At 44.8% G+C, this 22406-nt stretch overlaps 1 protein-coding gene across 1 annotated transcript in view; it reads left to right on the top strand.

The window, feature by feature from the left end:
* The window catches only part of LOC144681605 (inter-alpha-trypsin inhibitor heavy chain H3-like), a 75816-nt gene that overhangs the window by 7402 nt on the left and 46008 nt on the right, over positions 1-22406 (top strand). Inside the window, exons 6-11 of the mRNA XM_078543341.1 lie at positions 3961-4123; positions 4234-4344; positions 4426-4554; positions 4644-4760; positions 12289-12457; positions 15674-15799. Of these exons, the coding sequence (XP_078399467.1) occupies positions 3961-4123; positions 4234-4344; positions 4426-4554; positions 4644-4760; positions 12289-12457; positions 15674-15799 (815 nt within the window). The remainder of the gene's footprint in view (positions 1-3960; positions 4124-4233; positions 4345-4425; positions 4555-4643; positions 4761-12288; positions 12458-15673; positions 15800-22406) is intronic.

Below are 22406 nucleotides of genomic sequence, written 5' to 3'. Positions count from 1 at the left end.
CTGTGGGTGTACCTACACCACATAGACTGCAGCAGTTCAAGAAGACAGGATCAGCACCACCTCCACAAAGGCAATTAGGGATAGGCAATAAATGCTGGCCTAGCCAGCAATTCTCACACCCTGCGAAAGAGTAAAACAAAACTGGATGCATCACATCCATTTCTGGGAAAGGGGAAAACAGCACAGGGAGCTCCTGACCAAAACAGGTAGGAACTTCATTTAAATATTGATTCGAGGACAGCACATCCTGTTTACCATTTCCCGAAATATTTGCATGCAGGATAAAGGAAATACTCTACTTCTGGAAAAATTAACTTCTCTGCAGCCAGGATTTTCCATTCGTCGGGTGGGCTCGGCGGGAGCCACCAGCGATCAGCTCTGCACCGCGATTTCACGCAGGCGGGCCACGAACAGCAGCGCCGAGCACTACCTGTGCAGGCAGGGGGAGGAGGGAAAGTTGGGTCCAGCACTCTTTCGCACAAAAGAGCGCTTCAATCTCCCTGAAGCAGCTCTGTGCCTCAGGGAGATTGAAGCGCTTTTTACAAAAATAAATAAAAACATTAAAAATTCAATGAAACATGTCCCCTCATGTGACTGTGTCACATGAGATGGGACATGTTTTTAGTTTTCAAAATAAGCTTTTATTTAATTTGTAATAGCTTTAGAAAACCTCATTCCGGTCGTGGATGAGATTTCCTAAAAAACATAAAGGCCATTTCGCTTGCCCGAAATATCGCAAGACAGCGCGATGACGTTGGCCCAACATCATCGCGCGTCATTTTATGTTCTGGCGTGTCGGGCCCATGCCGAATGTAAAATTCTGCCCCACGTTTCTGGCAGCACAAATAATCCCCAGCACAAATAATTAATTCATGCCACAGTTCAGGTTAATTCTTCCGCTGAGGTATTTCAATAAATAAACTAGTGCTATTTGCTGCAATTCTTATGTTTGATGCAATTGTTGTCGTTGAGTCTGATGGATAGAGAGGAGTGACTGCAAGGTTGTGGTCTGCTGAGTAATTCATATACCATTAACTGAGATTGAATTACATCTTGATAAAGGCCTGAATCCTGTGCTTGTCAGGCGCGTGCAATTGGCAGGTCTGGAAGCAGATGCGATATGCGTTTCTGGCCATGATCCGCCACCAACTGTGATTTCACACTGGCTGGCTGGCCTCTACAGCCCTCTGCAATAGAGAATTCCACAGATTCACTACCCCCTGAGAGAAGAAATTCCTCCTCATCTCTGTTTTAAATGGGTGACCCCTTACTCTGAGATAATGGTCAGGATTTTTCAGTCGGTATGCAGGGGCGGACCCGACACGCTGGCACGTAAAATGATGCGCGATGATGTCGGGCATGCGTCCTGACATCATCGCGCTGTCTTGCGATGTTTCGCTCTGCGGGCACACGCCAGAGTCGGCTGCACGCCCGCCAATAATTAAAAAGCCTATTAAGGTCATTAAGGAAGTAATTAAGTTCAACTTTACGCTGCCCGTCCAACCTTACAGTTGGCGGGCAGGCGAAAAGGCCAAGCGGCCTTTACGTTTTTTAGGAAACCTCATCCACGAGCAGGATGAGGTTTCCTGAAGCTTTTACAACTTAAATAAAAAGTTTCTATGACAAATAAAAACACAGTCACTCGAGGGGACATGTTTCATTAAATTTTCATTGTTTTTACTTTTTTTTTAAACAATCGCTTCAATTTCCCTGGGGCAGCTCCGCGCCTCAGGGAGATTGAAGTGCTCTTTCGCGCACTGGACCTGACTCTCCCTCCTCCCCCCGCCTGCATGGATAGCACTCCGTGCTACCGCTCATGTATTACGCTGGGCAGGCCTTAATTGGCCCGCCCACGTAAAATGGCGGTGCGGAGCTGATCACAGGTGGCGGTTGGCTCCGCGACCACTCCCACTGAGCCCGCCCGACGCGGGAAAAATTCAGATCTAGGTCCCCTGGACCTAGGGGAAACAACCTCTCAGCATCGATCCTGTCAAGCCCCTTAAGAATCTTATATGTTTCAGTAAGGTTGCCTTTCATTCTTTTAAACTTCAATGAGCACAGGCCCAACCTACTCAACCTCTCCTCATAAGAAAATCCCTCCATCCCAAGGATCAACCTAGTGAACCTTCTATGGACTGCCTCCAATGCCAGCATATCTTTCCTCAGATACGGGGATCAACAGCTGCTGTGGAGCTGCAGTACTGTAAAAATGAAATGAGGTGAATAAAATTGCTGCAAACTGTGTCAATACTGCAAATTCAAGCACCTGCCAGCAGACTACATAACATCTCATCCCTCAAAGGTCTTCTTTATATTTTTTAACCCTAGACAACTTATCCCACCCTGGATGGAGTTTGTAATGAAAACGTGAAGGCTGACTGCCCGATTGGCCTGTCCGCCAACCATATAAGTGGACAGGCCACGTAAAATCGGTGACAATTGGCTCCTTAATGGGCTTAATTACCTGCTTAATTGTCAGTGGGCACGCTTCTGACTTCTGTACATGCCCACCGACAAGTAATGTTGCGCGCGAGTACGATGATTTCGGGATGTGCATGTTCAACGTAAAATCCTGGCCAATATTTTCTTCTATCCATTAGGAGTTCCTTCAACCAACACCTCAAACAGAATATTTGGTCATTTATTTGATTCTTATTTGTTGGATTTTATTGTATGCAAAATGGCTGTTGCCTTTGCTTACAACAGTGGCTACGATTCAAAAGTAATTCAGTGGCTGAGAAGTGTTTCAAGATCTTGTTAGGGTGTGAAACACACTATGGGCAGGATTTTCGGGTTGTTGAGCGGGTGCGTTGGGCGGGCCTGGGAGCGGCTGGGAAACGGCCCACCGCCCGCATTCAGCACCTGACCGTGATTCCACACTGGCTGGCCAATTAACGCCCAGCCACCATGAAAGGCTCAGCGCTGACGGGATGGGGGCGGGAGGAGGGAGAGCACTGGCGTCAACGCGGAGCACACAATCAAAGCTCCCTGAAGGCAGAGAGCTGCCTCAGGGAGCTGGAGAATTTAAAGCCAAGAAATAAGGATGTAAAAACACATCAGACTCAATCACCTGAACATATAGATAATAAGAATTCTGCCTAAACTTTTCTTTTTAATTGATATCAGAAATCTCATCCCACCCTTGGATGAGGTTTCCTCAAAAATCCGAAGGCTGCCTGGCCGGTTCGCCCGCCCGCCAACCGCAATGTTGGACGGGCAGTGAAAAATCACTGCTAATTGAAACTTTAATGGCCTTATTAGGCCTCTTAATTGTCGGCGGGTGCGCTGCCAACTCTCACGTGCGTCCACCAACCGAAATATTGCGCATGGGTGCAATTACGTTGGGACACTGTCCCGGCGTCATTGCGCGCTATTTTACGCCTGATCGGGTCAGGCATGCGCCCGCTCACGAGACATAAAATGCTGCCCTATATAATTGTAAGTCTTTCTTTTACTGCACCCAAAAATGGACATTCTTTATGCATCCCTCATCATAATGATGTAAGCCCTACACTGGGACAGCGACATATCATGAGAAGACTGTTGTAGGGTGGCCGAGTTGCACTATTAATGATAGCGTTGATCAGCAGACACTTCCTAGGTGGAAACTTAAAGATTATTTACAATGCACTCAGCAGTAACTACACGTGTACTTTCAACTCCAACTCGAACTCTACACTGATTAAAACAAAAAACTGCGGATGCTGGAAATCCAAAACAAAAACAGAATTACCTGGATTGCTCAGGTAGCCCGTGCTACTCTCCTATTGGTTACTGCAGATCATGTGATCTTGCCTAACCAATATTATTCTTAAAGGTACATTACACACTAAATAAAACCATAATTACTACAAATACAATGAGAGTTCTTTTCCTCAACGTTTCACGTAGGATTCCATTATCTTCTGTGGAAGTAACACAGATATTTTAACTTGTGGGTTTTTTCTCTGATTTCCAAAGAGCATCTGGAAGAAAAATGGAGAAGTTTAAAGTGTCAGTAAATATTGGACCGACCAAAAAAGTCACATTTGAACTAACATATGAAGAATTATTAAAACGTAACCTGGGGAAATACCAGATGAATATCAGAGTAAAACCTCAGCAACTTGTCAACCATTTCCAGGTACATTTCTAAAGCAGCAATATTACTAATGCATTTTAGTTGTGGCTGTTGTTGATTTTTTTTATTTGATGATAATTAAATTCTCTTACATTTTGAATTGCTGTTTCCAGATTGATGTACACATTTTTGAACCACAAGGGATTGCCTTTCTGAATATTGATGCAAAGTTCTTAAATAATAATCTGACTTCACTTGTGAAAAAGACTCTTACTGGAACAAAGGTAGGTACATAACATTGTAGAAAAAAATCTTTACCTTAACAATCGCTGTAAAAATTAACATTGAGTCACTGCTTCATTCAGGGACATGTTTCCTTCAAACCAACGCTTGAACAACAGCGCAAATGTCCTGATTGTCATGAAACAATTCTGGATGGAGATTTCATCATAGGGTATGATGTCAATAGAGACCTGTCTGCTGGTAGTGTTCAGGTAATTGAAAGTTATACTTAAAATGGAAGTCTCATAGGGTTCTATACTCTGATGATTTTAAAAATTTTATATTGTATATTCTTTTCCAGATTGTAAACGGATATTTTGTACATCACTTTGCACCTGCTAATTTATCCAGAATCCCTAAAAATGTCATCTTTGTGATTGACCACAGTGGATCCATGTCAGGGACTAAAATGCAACAGGTAAGAAAAGCCTTTGGTGCAGGCGGGTTTCCTTACTCTATTTCCTTCCCAGGTTTTCTCAAGCTCCAGACAAAAGAGTGACTAATCTGTTTCACATATCCATCAATATGAGAAAGAAGAAAAAACTTTCATTTATTTAGCAGCTTTCACAGCCACAGGATATCCCAAAGTGCTTTACAGCCAATGAACTTTTGGAGTGTAGTCACAGTTGTAATGTAGGGAACACAGCAGCCAATTTGTCCACAATAAAGTCCCACAAACTGCAGTGTCATAATGGCCAGGTAATCTGATTTAGTGATGTTGGTTGAGGGATAACATTGGTCAGGACATCAAGAGGCACCTCTGCTTTTCTTTGAAGTAGTGTCATGGGTTCTTTAACATCCATGCAAGAAGCATGCAGGGCCTTGGTTAATATCTCATGTGGAAAATCCCTGACAGTGAAACAAGCTCTCTGTAGGGCACTGGAGTGTCAGCTTTGATTTTGTGTTTGTGTCTCCTTCTGACACAGAGGCAAGCGTGTTAACGTTGAGCCACAGCTGTTCACTAGATGCTGTTTAACTGGTCACAAGGAAGCACATGACTGTGCTCCAGGCAAAAGTATCCCTCTGATTCTTTTCTCCCTCGGTGGGGCTGAACATTCATCCAGTGCCCCTGCGCAGCAACTGATGAAGACGGGAATATTAGTGACATGGAAGGTTGAATCTGTCTGACCCACATCAGTGGTACTCTGCTTTGGTGGCTTCAGTGCACTAATCTTGCAGTGAAGAAATCCTCCCTAAACCTCTCAGCCACTCTACCTACCTTTCTTCCTTTAAGCCATTCCTTGAAGCCTAGTTCTTTGACCAAGCCTTTGGCCATCTACATTAATATTGTCTTATGTGACTCAGTGTCATATTCTGTTTTATAATGCTCCTATGAAGTGCCTTGGGTCATTTTATTAGAGGCTATATAAATACATGTTATTGTTGAATTTCCACTGATAGACAGAGAGCTCATATGATGGATCAATAGGAATTCAATAGATGTATATTTATTCTTACCTAACAAAGATCACAATAAGAATGCCTTACTAGATTAAATACAGGATACAACATGTTGTACTCCTACACTCTTAAAGCGACATTGTTAATATTTGGCTTATAAGTCTATAAGATAGATAATCAGCTTGGTTGAAGAATTGTCCACTCCATATGGCCTTTATGAGAAGGTTGCAGAGGAGCAAAGTTATATTTTAATTATCTTTCTCTGCACCCTTCCCCCCTCCAACTACATCTGCCGCCCGCCCGCACACACACTTGCACGCACGCACACAGCCTGCAGATAAACATTCTTTCGGCAAAGCACATTGTGCTGGAAGTACACAGCATTTGTAAACAGAAAAGTGTGGGAATTTGACTCAACTGCAATTGGATACAATGGCTTGAATTTTGCTGTGGTAATAACAGTGAAACTATTGTTACAAATGGGTGAGGTTTCCGCAGTTCGTTATGGTCTCGGTTGAGGTACCCCAAATTGTTATGCTCCTGGGTGAGGGGGGGGATGAACTGGCTCCCTTTCTGTATTCAACCCCCTCGATTGGATGCAACAAGGTTAATTCAAAAAGGATCCCTTCCCTCATGGATACCTTTTCCCAGTCCAAATGTATTTATGTTTTAAAAGGAGCCAATTTAACCATGCTGTCTTGAGTCAAAGAGAGAGTGAGTTTATTAGTTACTAAACGTGAGGAAAAATAATAAAAACACAACACACATACACACAGATAAGAAATAAGAAATTGAGTTCAAAAATAAAAGTTAAAAAAGATATACGAATCAGTCCTAGATAGTGAAATGTTGTGGCCATTAGTTGGGGTGATTCCGGTAGCGCTGACTTTGGCAGTTGAGCAGTTGAGTTGGAGATTCTTGATTCTGCAGGTTAGCTGAAGGGAGTTGTCCTGTTTCCTTTCTGACTGTGGCTTTGCTGACTTGTGACTTGCTTCTAGCAATCAGTGAGAGAGAGGACTTTTTTTTACCTGCAAGCTGCAAGGATGCCCATTGGTGTTCTTCACACACACACACACACACACACACACACCCACCAGGACAGAACACCAGACTAGCACACAGAACTAGGGTTGCAGTTGGCATTTTAAAACCCGTTTCCTTGTGTATTCCTGGAAGGGAAAAAAAACAAACATGTCTTTCGTCCAGATCGGTTTCTGTTTCAACTCAGTTCATGTCCACAGTCTGGGATATAACTCAACAGGGGGTGGTTTAGGCTGAGATGGTAATCATTTTTCATTATCTCTGCAACCACAGGAGATTACAGTTCAGTTTTTGCACTGTATATTTTCCTTTGAAATGCCTCTGTCTGGAGGGTCACTCCTTTTAGGTGTGACATTCCATTCTCTCTGAACTAGTTGGTCAAGTAATCCATATATGAATTTTCCAACAATTGGTGCCTTACAGTCTCAGCCAGTTCTGCCTTGTATGTCATTTTTAAAAAACACATGTCTTACTTAGAAGTTCAATATGTCCATAAGTAATTCAGGGATGGGATCCATGGTCATGACACTATTGGTCTTTGCCATCATTACTCCACTTACAGTGACATCACCTTTTGACTTTGCACATGCACAGAATAACATGGAAATCCAGAACTTGATGTCAGGGAGTCTACCATCAGCCATATGGTGCACTGTACAGGCTTCCAGAGACATCAATTTCCATAATAACAATGAATTGATGGGAACAACAACTGTAACACTGTTAGTTTCATTGCAAAAGCCCTGGAAAAAATGTTATGTCTTGTTGAATGAGTACATTAAGTGTACTAATTTCACACTTAATGCTAATCAGCCTCACTGGTCCTGAAAGGCTGATATTTGCGGAATGTCAAATTTCTCCATGATGATTAAAAATTTCTTATTCCTAAAGACGTAGAGTGGGATTTTCTGGTCCAAAACCAGTGGGAATCATTGCGGGCAGGACAGGAAAATTTGGAGAGCCATTGACTTTTAACGACTCTCCAAATTCTCCCATCCGGCCACAACAATGCCTACTGGTACTGGGGCTGGAAAATCCCACGCATAAACTATTTTTTAAAGTCTATTTATCATTATTTTAGTTTCTATATTAATGCAGTCAGACATTTGTTCCTCTATTTGAAAATTTAAATTAAAAATGAAGGATTTTAAGTGCCTTAATTGCCTAGCTTGCTCTGTGAATACTTAAACGTAATTGTCTAACTGCTTACTCACTGCCCCTGCACACCAAAATATTGCCTTGATTTGGCGCCAGATTTAAATTGCCTTCGGGAAAGGGAAAAATCCCACCAAAGAGATTGCTAGATTTTTGTGGAAAGCTTTCTTCAAGGTCAGTGTTGAATTCCTTTCTTTCACCACTGACTCCAAAATCCAGGGCAATTATACTTTATTTAAGTCTAGTAACATTTAACTCCTTACAGTGCATATGCAATAGTTTACAGAACCAAACAAAAAGCATATCACCCTCTCCATCCTGGATAGAAGTGTGTCTTTTAATGTAACGCAATAGATCTGTTTCGTTTTTTCTGGGTGTTTTTCCTCTTACCTCTAAATTCTTCTACTCTAAACAGCCTGAGCACTTGACTTTTACATACCTAAAATGGAACCACACACAGCCTAATGCAATCAATGTGTACCACGTTTACTTCCCTTGTTTCCGATCACACCACTGTCCTGCACCAATCAGACTTCTGACCATGTCTTGTCTTCAAGGTTCGTTCTGCCTATAGCATACAGTTTGCTGACTCGCTGCTCTTCATAGAATAGCTGCTTATTTTTAGTGCCTGCAGATGCTAGTTAGGCATTATAAATGTTTTCACCAACTTTTTAAGCTTTTTCTTACAGCCCCACCTTGCGGGGGAAAAGGTACCCCCTGTCACCCCTCAAATACTGCAGCCTATTCACAAGTAACTCCACGGTCTTCAAAGTTTTTTGGCGCCTGTTGATGACTCTCAATGCATGTCTCAGACAGCAGTTGAGACAATACCTGGTGCTTTTCAGTCAGAATTCCTTCTGATGTTCCAGTTTCTTCCTTCATTAACTCTTCTAACCGTGTCTTCATTTTATATCCATCTCCCACATAGGGCAAGATTTTTCAGTTGGCTTGCAGGGGTGGACCCGACACGCCAATGTGTGATGACATTGGGCATGCGTCCCAACGTCATTGCGCTGTCTCGCGATGTTTCGTTCGGCGGGCGTGCGCCGAAGTCAGCTGCGCACCCACCGATATGTAAACAGCCTATTAAGGCCATTAAGGAACTGATCAAGGTAATTGTTAACGCTGTCCATCCAACCTTAAGGTTGGCGGGCAGGCGAAAAGGCCAAGCTTAGCATTTATTAATTTAATTAAAAATTTTCCATAAATATAAAAATATGTCCTACCTCATGTGACACAGTCACTTGAGGGGACATGTTTAAATAAATTTTTAAACCTTTTATTCATTATTTACAATAGCGATTCAATCCCCCTGAGGCAGATTGAAGCGCTGTTTCGCGCGCATGCACGAAAGAGCCCTGGCCCCGACTCTCGCCTCCCCCCCACCCGCACAGGTAGCGCTGAGCGCTATGGCTCGCATCTTGCGCTGGGTGGGCCTTAATTGGTCCACCTGTGTAAAATGGCGGCGCGGAGCCGATCCCAGACGGCGGTCAGCTCTGCAACCGCCCCCACCTGCTCCTGCCGCCTGAAAAATTCAGGCCATAGAGCCATTATCCATGTGGATTATGCCTTCTATCCTTCCTGCCATGCCTATATTTGTATCAGCTGCAAATCTGGCTACAATACACTCTATCCCTTCACCCAAGTCATTAATATAGATTTTAAATAGTTGAGGCACCAGCACTGACCTTTGGCACTCCACTAGTTACACTTTGTTAGCCTAAAAATGGCGATTTATCCCAACACTGTTTCCTGTTAGCCGGCCAATCCTGTATTTATGCTAATATATCACCCCCAACACCATGAGCTCTTATCTTGTGTAGTAGCCTTTTATATGGCACCTTATCAAATGCCATTTGGGAATCCAAATACATTACATCTACTGGTTCCCCTTTATTCACCCTGCTTGTCATATGCTCAAAGAACTCTAATAAATTTGTCAAACACGATTTCCCTTTTATTAGGCAATGTTGATTCTACTTGATTGTATTATAATTTTCTAAATGTCCTACTACTACTTCCTTAATAATGGATTCCAGCATTTTCTCAATGACAGACGTAAAGCTAACTGGCCTATAGTTTCCTGCTTTCTATCTCCCTCCTTTCTTGAATAAAGAAAAAAACTTTTGCAGTTTTCCAATTCACTGGGATCTTTCCAGAATCTAGGAAATTTTGGAAGATTAAAACCAATGCACCCGCTATCTTTACAGCCACTTCTTTTACTACCCTAAAATGCAGGCCATCAGGTCTAGGGGACTTGTCAGTCTTTAGTCCCATTAGTTTTGCCATTATTTTTCTCTAGTGATTGTGATTATTTTAAATACCGACTTCCCATTTGCTTCATGATTTCCTACCATTCTTGGAATTTTTTTTGTGTCTTCTGCTGTGAAGACTGATACAAAATACTTGTTCAGAGTCTCTTCCAATTCCTTATTTTGCAATATTAATTCCCCTGTCTCACCCTCTAAATGTTCAATGTTTATTTTGACCACTCTTTTCATTTTTAGACACTTATTGAAGCTTTTACTGTCTGTTTTTAAATTTCTAACCAGTTTTCCCTCATACTCCCTCTGGGACTGGCAACGTTTAGGAATCTGGGAACTATTGGGGGAAGTCTAGCAGCACTCAGAGTGGCAACTGATAACATTCAATGTATGGTTTTGCACCGTTGGAACATGACAGCACTAAAGAGGCACATAGCAGCACTTGCAGAGATTGGGTTTGGCAATACTTGGGAAAGGTTGGAACGTGTCAACACTCAAGAAAACTGGGGTTTGATTGCATTTGTTATGGGATCTTGTATCTGGGGATACTGTGGACATGCATCGCTTGCAAATTATGGTCTAGTCATAATCGCTGGAGGCAAGCATCTGGCAGTAATTGGAGGAAGTGCTGTGGTTTTGCAGCATTCAGTCTAAGGGCAAGAGGAGCTGGAGCTTGATAGCAACTTGGTGAACACTTCGGATGACTACACATGAAGGGCGAGTAGTGGCCCTGAAGTTAAAAACCCACCTATGCTACTATTCACATCATCATGCTACATTGGTTGCAGAATGGGAAACATCTCTGGGAATTGTAATTAGGCAGATATTTCTCCACATCTGCATCCAAAAAAAATCAAACTCCAGAGATTGTTTTGTGCAGTAAAAAGTGCATTGTGGAAGCCCATTCCTTCTGTTATTCAGTTTCAGAGTTATAATGCAGGGGGTCAAGGGATATCAAGGGATATAGGAAGAGGGAAAAGTGGAGTTGGGGCAGAAGATCAGCCATGATTGTATTGAATGGCAGAGCAGGCTCAAGGGGCTGTGTATTTTTTTTTATTTGAGCTGTGGGTCTGGAGCCAGACAAGGTAAGGATGACAGATTTCTTTCCCTAAAGCATATTAGTGAACCAGGTGGGTTTTTGCAATGATAGTTTCATGGTCACTATCACTGAGACTAGCTTTATATTCCAGATTTTTTAATTGAATTCAAAATCCATCAGCTGTAGTGGTGGGATTTGAACCCATGTCCCCAGAGTATTAGCCTGGGTCTCTGGATTACTAGTCCAGTGACATTACCACGACGCCACCATCTCCTCCTGTATGGTCTACTCTTGTTCCTTTTCTGACTTTATGTTCTTATTACCCAGGGCTTTGTCATACTTGTATACTCAATTATTATCTTAAAGCATATAATAATATGGTCATTATTGGCTAGATGTTCCCCTGTTTTTACTTAGTTTATCTGTTCTGGCTCATTTCCCATTGCTAGATCCGATAGCAAATCCTCCCTTGTTGGAATTCTTAGATATTGGGTTAGAAAGGAGGTTTGTAAACATTAGAGGAATTGTACTCTTTATCCCTTTTACCTAGCTCTTCTGGCCAATTAGTATCACGCGAGTTGAAATAATCTGTGATTATTGTTCTATGTTTCTTACTAATTTCCCTAATTTGTTTGCATATTACAAGCTAAGGTTTTGGTGTAAAGCATCATCATTTTGTTTGTTTCATTAATATGGCGTCATCTATTTAGATGTAAATGCAAGTATCAACTGATTATACTGTAACACAATTAAATTATACATACCTACTTCAGATTTAAGCAATAAATAATAACAATTCTACAATTCTACAACATGCTTTGTAAATCTACTTTAGTACAAGTCAACTTCAAACTATTTGGTCAAACTTACCAGTGCATTCTCTTATTCATTGTGTGTTCAGCTGGGTTTCATAAGGGCTATCTTCATAGCATAACAACATGGTGACAAAAATTGAATCAAACCCTGTTGTGGCACTACAATTAATGTAATTGTTAAAGTTGATGCTCTTAAGTTACAATTGTAAACTTTTGTTTTATCTCTTCCAGACAAATGAAGCTCTTCTAAAAATTTTAGATGATATGAACCCAAAGGACTATTTTGCAATTATTATATTTGATGATACTTATAAAACATGGAAAAATACCATATTTCAAGCAACTCCGAGCAATGTGAATAAAGCTAAAAAATTTGTACAAACTATTTCAGCCAGAGGAGGTAAAGATAACTGCTTTCATTAATGAAAACATGAGAATTTTTTATGCAACAGTTAACGAGGAAGGTAAATATAGGGGAATACTTATTCTTCAAAGTGTACCCCATTCATTTGTCCTGTTCAAGGTCTCTCTGCTGCTTTTATTCCAATCAGGCTATCAGGTCACAAGCTGGTTACTGGGTTACAGATGTGAAGAACGCTGTGGATGGCTGTGGTGGGAGACTTTGGCAGAGTTATGTCTGTATTATCACCACCTGATTTGAAGGGGACAAATGAGGGTTAGCTTTAAGTGCCAAGGGTGAACAGGGTTAGAATTGACTGCAGCTTGATGTGCAGAATGTAAATGGAGAGATGGAAGTAAAAGGGGAACAAGTGGATAAGGCATGATGTCTTCTCAAGCTTGCCATTCAACACAGCCTTGTTCATAAGACTTCTCCCCTGTCCATGATGGCCAACACGTTTTTTTTTCTTCCACAGGGTAGAGGATAAGCAGGGTGGTTTTGGTCTTCCACCAGAAAGAATGGTGTGTCTTAGTGGCATCCCCATGAGGTGCTTGTCTGTCATGGTTGTATAGTTCATATGTAATAGGAAATATGTGAGGTCTGAGAAATTGAGAATGGCAGTAGTGGGGAAATTAAAAAGTGCAGAGAGAAGGAGAGGTATATTTTAGTAACTTTTGGTGAAGGAAAGCTGAGAATTGTATAAAACACTGGTGAGGCCACAACTGGAGTATTGTGTGCAGTTCTGGTCACCACATTACAGGAAGGACGTAATAGCTCTGGAGAGAGTGCAGAGGAGGTTTACAGGAATGTTGCTAGGGTTAGAAAAGTGTAACTACAAGGAGAGATTGGATAGGTTGGGGTTATTTTCCTTAGAACAAAGAAGGCTGAGAGGTGACCTGATTGAGGTGTACAAAATTATGAGGGAAATAGATAGAGGGGACAGGATAAAATTGTTTCCCTTGGTGGAGAATTCTAGAACCAGAGGACATAGATTCAAGATAAGTGGCAGAAGGTGTAGGGGGGACATGAGGAAGAACTTTTTTACGCAGAGGGTAGTGGGTGTCTGGAATTCGCTGCCCAAGTTGGTGGTAGAGGCAGAAACTCTAAACTCCTTTAAAAAGTACCTGGATCTGCACCTTAAGTGTTGTAAGCTGCAGGGCTATGGGCCGGGTGCAGGAGAATGGGAGTAGAAAGGGCACCTGGGTGTCCTCGGGCTAGCATGGACAAGATGGGCCAAATGGCCTCCTTCTGTGCTTTAACTTTTCTATGGTTCTATGGTTCTAAGGGGTATTGTGAATAGTGAGGCTACAGATGGTGCAAGTGTGAGGTTGGAGTTGTTGAGGTGAGAGGAAAGATTCTTATCTTTATAACTGTGGTGAGGATTGAATTTATTTTGACATTTCAGTCATGTCCTCAAAACTAAACTCGTGGCATTAAGTTCCACAATAATCACTTCCAGTGCACAGTGGAGATGTTTCTTGGAGTGATTTCTGCTCCAGACAGAATTTGTCTCCTCCTATCCATTACCTGGACCAAAGCCTCCAACATCATATTAGGAAATTTGGTTGCTGTCTCTGGACCTTGGGCTGCCTGTAGCAACATAGCTGTCAGCCAGTCCACTGGTGCGTTAGGGGACTGGTGACCTGCTCTGACTGGGTGGAGTCTAAAGTTTTGAATATAGCTGCACTTATGACCTGTTACGCTATATTTTTGACGAATCTTGATAGCCAATGATTTGATATCCTAACCAATATTGGTGGCAGTGATTAAACTTTGTTCAGCACAAGTGTGACTTGATACATTCACAGTATCTATCTGAGTAGCAGCTTACAAGGTATAATCATGTGTTATATTATCACTCTGATGCGTTGGGTAAAAGTCACGGTCACCTCAACCCAAACTCCTACTTCTTCCTGAGTGTCTTGGCCACATCACCTGCCTTATCCTCAAGTTTCTTGTTCTGCCTGTTTGTATCCTGCTTTTTAAACCCCTTTCTCTAATTCCAAACTCCTAAACTTCACTAAACCAATTATTGATTGACATTCATCATCTTATTATCCAATTACACAAATGCCACACACACATGGCCATTGGTTTGCTCAAGTTTCGGTCTAATAATTCCTAACATCACTTATTTTTCTACTGTTGGAACTGTTATCAGCACAGCAGTGGCACTACAAAGGACGTCTTTTACACTGGAGATATCTACTGCCCTTAATGGTCTAATGTTTCCAGATGGAGGGACTTCTTTCTTACCATGACCTGAAATAAGGCACAATCCATTATTACTCCTTGTTACATTCCAATTGAGGTGCCTGTTCTACAATCCCATAGGAACATAAATACCACTGCTAGCCATTCTTTCTTATTTCTTCTCTTTTAATTTAATTTTAATTAGCCACACTGTCACAGTTCTACCATCCCCACTCCCCTCATCTTTTAAAGGAAGGAAAGAAAGACTGGAACCTATATAGTATTTTCATGCCCACTGGATGCCTCAAAGTGCTTTACAAATGCTTTTAAAGTGTAATTGCTGTTGTAATGTAAGAAACGTGGCAGCCAATTCACTCATAACAAACTCCTACAAACAGCAATGTGATAATGACTAGATAATTTGTTTCTTTGTGATCTTAATTGAGGGATAAATATTGGCCAGGACACTGAGATAACTTCGCCACTCTTCTTTGAAATAGTGCCACGGGATCTTTTACATCTACCCAAGTAGGCAGAAGAGCCCTGGTTTAATGCCCCAACTGAAGAACAACACCTCCAACAGTGCAGAGCTCCCTCAGTACTGCACTTGAATGTCAGCCTTGGTTTTTGTGTTCAAGTCCTGGAGTGGGACTTGAACCAGAACCTTGCAACTCAGGCAAACCAAATGAGTTACAGCTGCAAGGCGTAACAGTTTCTTAAATTACTACAAAGGTAAAACAAAGCACAGATATATGTATAGGTATTATTGGGTTTATAGAGTAGCAGTGTTTAAGCAGATACATTTTCCAATTATGTGGTTATTCTACCAAGCAACTGGTGCATATACTGGAGGACTCCCAGATACTCTACAGAGCCACTTTGCAGCTTTGACCCGATGGTTGTTAAAAACAGGAAGTCAGCTGACACTTTAACGTCTGAAATTTAGCTTCCTAATTTATATTTTGGTGGGTGTCGTTATGCCGTTCTAATTTCTGTAAAAGACAAGAATATCTTTTGTTGCAGGAACAAATATAAATTCTCCTATGTTGGAAGCAGTAAGACTTCTGGACAAGGCGCATCAAGACAAGCAACTGCCTGAAAGAAGTGTCTCCATGATTATTTTGTTAACTGATGGTGATCCAAATACAGGTTAATGAAAATAAATACCTTCCATTTCTGTTTTTTGAAGATTTAGTTACAAAACTAAAGCTCAAAACTGGACAGGGACAGGGTAGATATGGGAAGGGTTTTTTTTATTCATTCATGGGATGTGGACATCGCTGGCTTGGCCAGCATTTATTGCCCATCCCTAGTTGCCCTTGAGAAAGTGGTGGTGAGCTGCCTTCTTGAACCGCTGCAGTCCATGTGGTGTAGGTGCACCCACAGTGCTGTTAGGAAGGGAGTTCCAGGATTTTGACCCAGCGACAGTGAAGGAACGGTGATGTATTTCCAAATCAGGATGGTGAGTGACTCGGAGGGGAACTTCCAGGTGGTGGTGTTTTTGTCCTTATCTGCTGCCCTTGTCCTTCTAGATGGTAGTGGTTGTGGGTTTGGAAAATGCTGTCTAAGGAGCCTTGCATTCTGAGGATATTAAGCCTTGCATTCTGAGGATTCCTTAATTTGCTGCTGGTAAAAAGTTGTTTGATAAATATTGCAACATTTTATAACCAATGCCTTCAGGTACTAAAACACAAAAATAGAAAGAAAATGCCCAGTTGCCTTCCTTCTAGAAATTTCCAAATCAAGGGGGTTGTCCCTGTTACAAATTCTGGACTGTATTTGAAATCTCCCTTGGTTCACTTGCTTAAGCAGTCTGAGCTAATTCCTACTGCCTTTAACCTATGCATTAGTGGGACCCAGGAGCATAACAGTTGTCCCTTCAGATTATATTTCACTGCCTGAAAAGAAACAGATTGTGTTCATGTAGCTCCTTTCGTGACCACAGCACCACCCAAAGTGCTTTACAGATAATTATTTTTGAAGTTTAGTCACTGCTGCCAATTTCCTCAGGGACAGGTTCCACAAACAGCCATAAAACCTGCTTTTTGTGGTGTTGGTTGAGAGATAAATATTGGTTGGGAAACTGGGGAGAACTCCCCTGCTTTTCTGCAAATTAGTGCTATGGGATGTTTAAATTCACCTGAGAGGATTTAATGGGTGAAATTTTCCCAAGTTTGCACTAAGTGCAGTAGCGGGTGGGCAAATAGGCATTCCACCCGCCAACGGCGATGGCGAGTTTTCATGCCGTATCATCCCGAGCCCGTCACGTTATTTATGCATTCCTGGGAAACACACCGTTACCATGGCAGGTGGACTCTCATTTGCCCACCCGCCATTGCATCACACTAGCCGCCAAGTTAAAAAGGCAGCAGCCAGCACAGCGCCCATCACCACCAGCTCAACACCACTGTCTGGGAGACATGGTCAGCAAAGGGAAAAAGACTGCAGCCCCCTGCTCCAACGATGGGTCCCTCAAGCGACTGCTGGATGCCATGGAGGCCCGCCAGATGTCCTGTACCCCAGCTCTGGCTGCAGGATGGGCAGCATGACAAATCCAGCTTGGGAGGCAGTGGCAGCGGTGGTCAGCGCCAATGCCCTTCAGAAGAGAACAGCCACCCAATGCCACAAGCGAATGAATGATGATCTCCGTTCTGCCAGGGTAAAGTCACTCTTCTCATCACTCTCAACTCACATGCTCACAAACCCATCACATATCCACAGGGCCCTCACTCACTGCCAGTTAAAGGGACATCACCACTCACTCTCTCACCTCACTGTCATCGTCCTCATCCATCCATGGGAACACTTACCACCCACACAGGCCAGGCATACTTGTCATCTGGCCTGGCAGGTGACCTGCTTACACTTTCTCCATCTCTATCCATGCAAGACAAGCTGGCACACAACAAGAGAAAGAGGGCGCAGACCGGTGACAGAATGCCCAAAATCAAGGTCCTCAAGGACTTTGAAAACAGCCATTCAGCTGGCCGGCCACGATCTGGACTGGTCCTGTGCTGACAGTGAGGTTGGAACTGCTCTACCAAGTGAGGATCCAGCAGTGCGACATCCATCAGACAACCATGCCGTGAGTGATGTCTCCTCTTTCACAGGCCACCTTCATGCACTAATTATCTCCCCTTGCTCTCACAGGCACATCTGTCAAATGGCCGACAGAGTCCATGACTGAGGGCCTCCAATCAAGCCCCTGAAGAAACCTCTGAAGAGGAATCTGGAGGCACCCTCCCTGAATTCCCGTCACAGCGCTCACCCACACCCTCCACCAGAGCAGAGACACACACTTCGGTGGGGCCTAGGTTTAGAGTAGCCCGGGATCACAATCTGGTGAGCACATCGCACTGTCTGATTCACAGCAGGCAGCGGCAGGGGCTTCCCTGGTGTCCGGCACTTGGAGGACTGCTGGAGACTAGAACATTGCTGAGTCCAAGTCAGATGATGAGCCTCTGGACTCGGTCATGTCACAGTTGCTGGAACTGCAAAGGAAAGCTCAGGAACATCAGGAAGGGATGTCCGCTGCACTCCTCAGATTGCAAGGCACGATGGAGGAGTCCTTCAGCCTTCAGGCTGAGGTGATAGCACCAGCATGCCAGCACACCAAGGTCAACAATGGTAAGGCGGTGGCCAACATGGAAACCTTGGTCTCGGGCTGCACTCCAACAGTGTGTATGCGAGAGGGGTACCAGGAAGCTTGATCTCACTCCAACTACCCCTGCTCCTCAAGGAGTCAGCCTGGGGCCCCCGGGCACCTATAGGGAGGAGGATCAGCAGGTGCGCACACTGGGTCCATCCATCCAGGTGACTCCTAGAATATCTAGCCATTCCGACTCCCCTCTTCCTGTGACTTCAGCAGCTCCAGCTCCACAGGCTGAGGAGCATGCCACTACCACACAGAATGACCCCGAAAGCAGGCTGGGGCCCTCCCAGCCTCGGCCCTCCAGAGGACGCCCACCAAAGTCATCACAGACAGAGCATCGCAGTCAGCAGGCTGCCTCCACTTCAGGTGTGGATGTCCGGGCAGCAACAAGACAAGATGGCAACACCACCACCTGGAAGTTCCCCTCCAAGTCACTCATCATCTTGACTTGGAAATATATCACCGTTCCTTCACTGTCGCTGGGTCAAAATCCTGGAACTCCCACCCTAACAGCACTGTGGATGTACCCACACCACATGGACTGCAGTGGTTCAAGAAGGCAGCTCACCACCACCTTCTCAAGGGTAATTAGGGATGGGCAATAAATGCTGGCCTGGCCAGCAATGCCCACATCCCATGAATGAATTAAAAAAAGATGTAGCGACAGCATTAGGAAAGTTAAAGAGAATTAGTAGCATTGCCTGGGCACGGGTGTTAATCACTTGTACGTACTGTTCATTATGGTCAATTAATTCCCAAGAATGTCATCCTGCCTATGGCTCCTTGTTCTGATGAGCAGTGTTCGTGTCACTCAGATGTAAAACCTTTCTGCACAAGGTAAAGGCAGGTGTCTCAGTCCAGAGCCTCTTCCCTGTGCTCTGTGCAGCCTTCAGGCCAAAGTGATGGTCTGGCCTCACACTCCTTGGAGACATTACTGATGCCTGCATGTCAGCGGTGCTTGTCATTGCTGCCAGAATGTAATGGGTGAGCACCACAGAGTTCTCTCATTCTCTGTGTGCTCTCAGCACCTTTAAGGAGGGGCTGGTCCCCATCTCTTCAGCATCTGTGACCACAGATGCTGTGCTCCAGCTCCCGAAGGGCTCAGGTGCTGAGGGCAGCCAAAGCATCAGATGCTTCTAAAGTTTCATGACTATGTCTCTATGAAATGACCCTGATCATGGAGGCAAGCGAGCTGCCCTCAGCCAGACAGGAGTCAGACGTTCTCATAGGTTGTGTGAAGATTTATGGAATGTCCTCAATGTACGTCATCATCATCCTCCTGCAACTGAGCGACCATTAGGCCTCCACTGCATCTCCATGACAGGAGCATTCTCACAGAGTGTATTTGCGTTGCTATAAGCTAGACTGGAATCAAACGTTCACAAATGCGATGTGAGGAACTGTGAGCTCACCTCACTGCACGTCATCATCATCCTCCACAAATCTAGCAGCTATGAGGGCCTCCAGAGCGCGCCTGCCTCGTCTGGCCAGTGCGAGGGCCTCATTCCCATCATCGTCGCCTCCAAGGACCTCTTCTCCCTTATTCCCTTCGGCGTCCTCCTCATCGGAAGAGGCATGTGGCTCTTCCATCTCCTCCTCAGCCAGCTCATCTCCCCGTTGGAGCGCCAGGTAGGAAAGGGCACAGCAGACGATGATGATGTGTGACACCTTCTGCGGACTATAATGCAGGGCTCCACCAGACCAGTCCAGGAATTGGAACCTCATCTTCAGCATCCCAATGGTCTGCTCCACCAAGCTGCGAGCTGCAGCATGAGCCTCATTACGCCATCGCTCTGCTGCAGTCTGAGGCCACTGTACAGGTGTCGTCAGCCACAGCCTCTGCGGGTAGCCCTTGTCCCTGAGGAGCCAGCCCTGCAGCTTCTGTGGACCCTGTAAGACTCCAGGGTTCTGTGACCGACTGAGGATGTAGGCTTCGTGCACACTCCCTGGAAACTGTGCGCACACCTGCAGGATGCATTTCTGGTTGTCGCACACCAGCTGCACATTCAGCGAATGGAATCCTTTGCAGTTGACATAGTTGATCACTTGTTGCGACAGAGATCTGAGCACCACACGAGTGCAGTCGATTGTACCCTGTACCTGTGGGAAACCCAAGATCTGGGGAATCCAATCGCTCTTGCATCCTGGAAAAACTCAGTTCTGTTGAAGCGTCATTGGACTCGAAACGTCAACTCTTTTCTTCTCCACCGATGCTGCCAGACCTGCTGAGATTTTCCAGGTAATTCTGTTTTTGTTTTTGTTTGGGATTTCCAGCATCCGCAGTAGTTTTTTGTTTTTTCGCTCTTGCATCCTGGCTGTCCTGGTCCCAAGCAAAATGCACAAAGTTGTGTGCCCTCTCAAAGGTGGCATCCTGACCTCATGGATGTATTTGTGGGTGGAGGCTTGTGAAATCCCACAGAGGTCACCTGTGGAGCCCTGAAAGGAGCCACTGGCATAGAAATCGAGTGCCGCAGTCACTTTCGCAGACACTGGCAGTGGATGCCCTCCATGTCCCCTTGGCGTCAAATCCTGCAGCAACTGGCAGATGTGAGCAACTGGTTCCCTAGACATGCGCAGTCTTCGGCGACATTGGTTCACAGTCATCTGCAAGAATGAAAGGCGGCGTCTTAGACCCTGAGTGTCGCTAGGCACCGGTTCGCTACGGCTCTTGGGCGGTGTGTGCGGAAGCCTCAGCCGCCCTTCTTCCTGAGGGTGCTGCTCCTGCCTCTGCGAAGCCAGGAGCCTCAGTCACTCTCTCCTCCATCTTCTTCATGCTCTGTAGGCCATCAGGCATACAGCTAGTTCACCAGGTTCCATGATGTAGTTCTCCTGCAGGATGAAAGAGAGAGACATGTGGTTAGCATGGGTGTACTAAGAACCCGTCCTGGTTAAGTGTGAAGGCCCCTTAACGTTTCCTGGAGAGTGCTGGCCACTATTTAGATGGCCAGAGATTAGTGCGCTGTGTGGCTGCCTGAAACCCCACAGCCTCTGCCCCAGTCCACCCGACCAACTGGTGGCAGCTTTGCCCATTGGACTGCATGCTGTACTCTCAGCTCATTCTCCTAACACACACTGCAAGGCTGCGCTGTTAGCTTTAACCATGGGGGAGACTGGTCCAAACCGGGATGCTGACATTGCAAGAGACTGTGAGCACCTCCGGCAGTAACTGCTACATGGCCAGCTTTAGTGAGGAGATTGTACAATATGTGAAGTTCAACTGTTCTGCAGCCCACTAAAGTGCTTATTACTTTGCATACTGTGCCCAAGGGGTGAAAAGCATTAGAGCGCTTGGTGGCACTTTGATGCCTCTGCATTTCTTGAGTGGGCAGATAAGCTAGGAGCCCGACCCCAATCGTGTCTGTGTGGCTGCGCCTGAACTGTCTCAGTTTCAGAGGAATAGTCACTTTCTACAGGTTTTCCGAAAGCAGGGCCACTTCCTTCACCCACCCTGCACCTCGTTAGCCCAAATTCTTCTGAGCTATATTCAACGGCAGTGCTACCCTTGCCCCACCCCCCACCACCAGTTGCCTCAGAGGCAGGGCTGCCCTTAACCATCATCCCCCCTGCCATCAATTGCCTCAATGGCAAGGCTGCACTTGACCCCCACTCCCCCTCACCTTCAAACGTAGCCTCTGAAGCAGGGCAGCACTTAACCCCCCCTGGCACCTCGAAGCCTGAAAAGCAACAGGTGACCCTGGCCAGCTCTGCAGAACGTTGCTGTGCACTCACCTCCAGTTCACCCGAATTGCAGGCCGCCAAGTGCACATCGCCTCTGTGCTGATGTGAAACAAATCGGCGTGCTTTCCCACTGACATGGATGGACGATCCGGTGGGGATGCAAGAGCCTGGCGGGATGGCCTGATAATGATATGCTGATGTATTACAATGAAGTTCCCGGCGACCGATGGCAGGAAACACAGCCCGCCATCAGCGAGCTGAGCGAACAATCGCGACTTGCCTTCCCGCCGTCGTGAAACCGATCGCGCCATATTGTCCGATCGTGCCACCTATCAAGTCCACCGCCAGTGGGCATGGAAAATTCTGACCAATATCTCATTTGAATGGCAGCACAACTGACAGTGTAACTCCCTCAGCACAGTACTG

This window comes from Cetorhinus maximus, chromosome 6, assembly GCF_964194155.1.
Source record: "Cetorhinus maximus chromosome 6, sCetMax3.hap1.1, whole genome shotgun sequence".
NCBI lineage: Eukaryota > Metazoa > Chordata > Chondrichthyes > Lamniformes > Cetorhinidae > Cetorhinus > Cetorhinus maximus.
The sequence above is the reverse complement of the archived record's forward strand: the minus strand, read 5'-3'. Positions and strand labels throughout refer to the sequence as shown.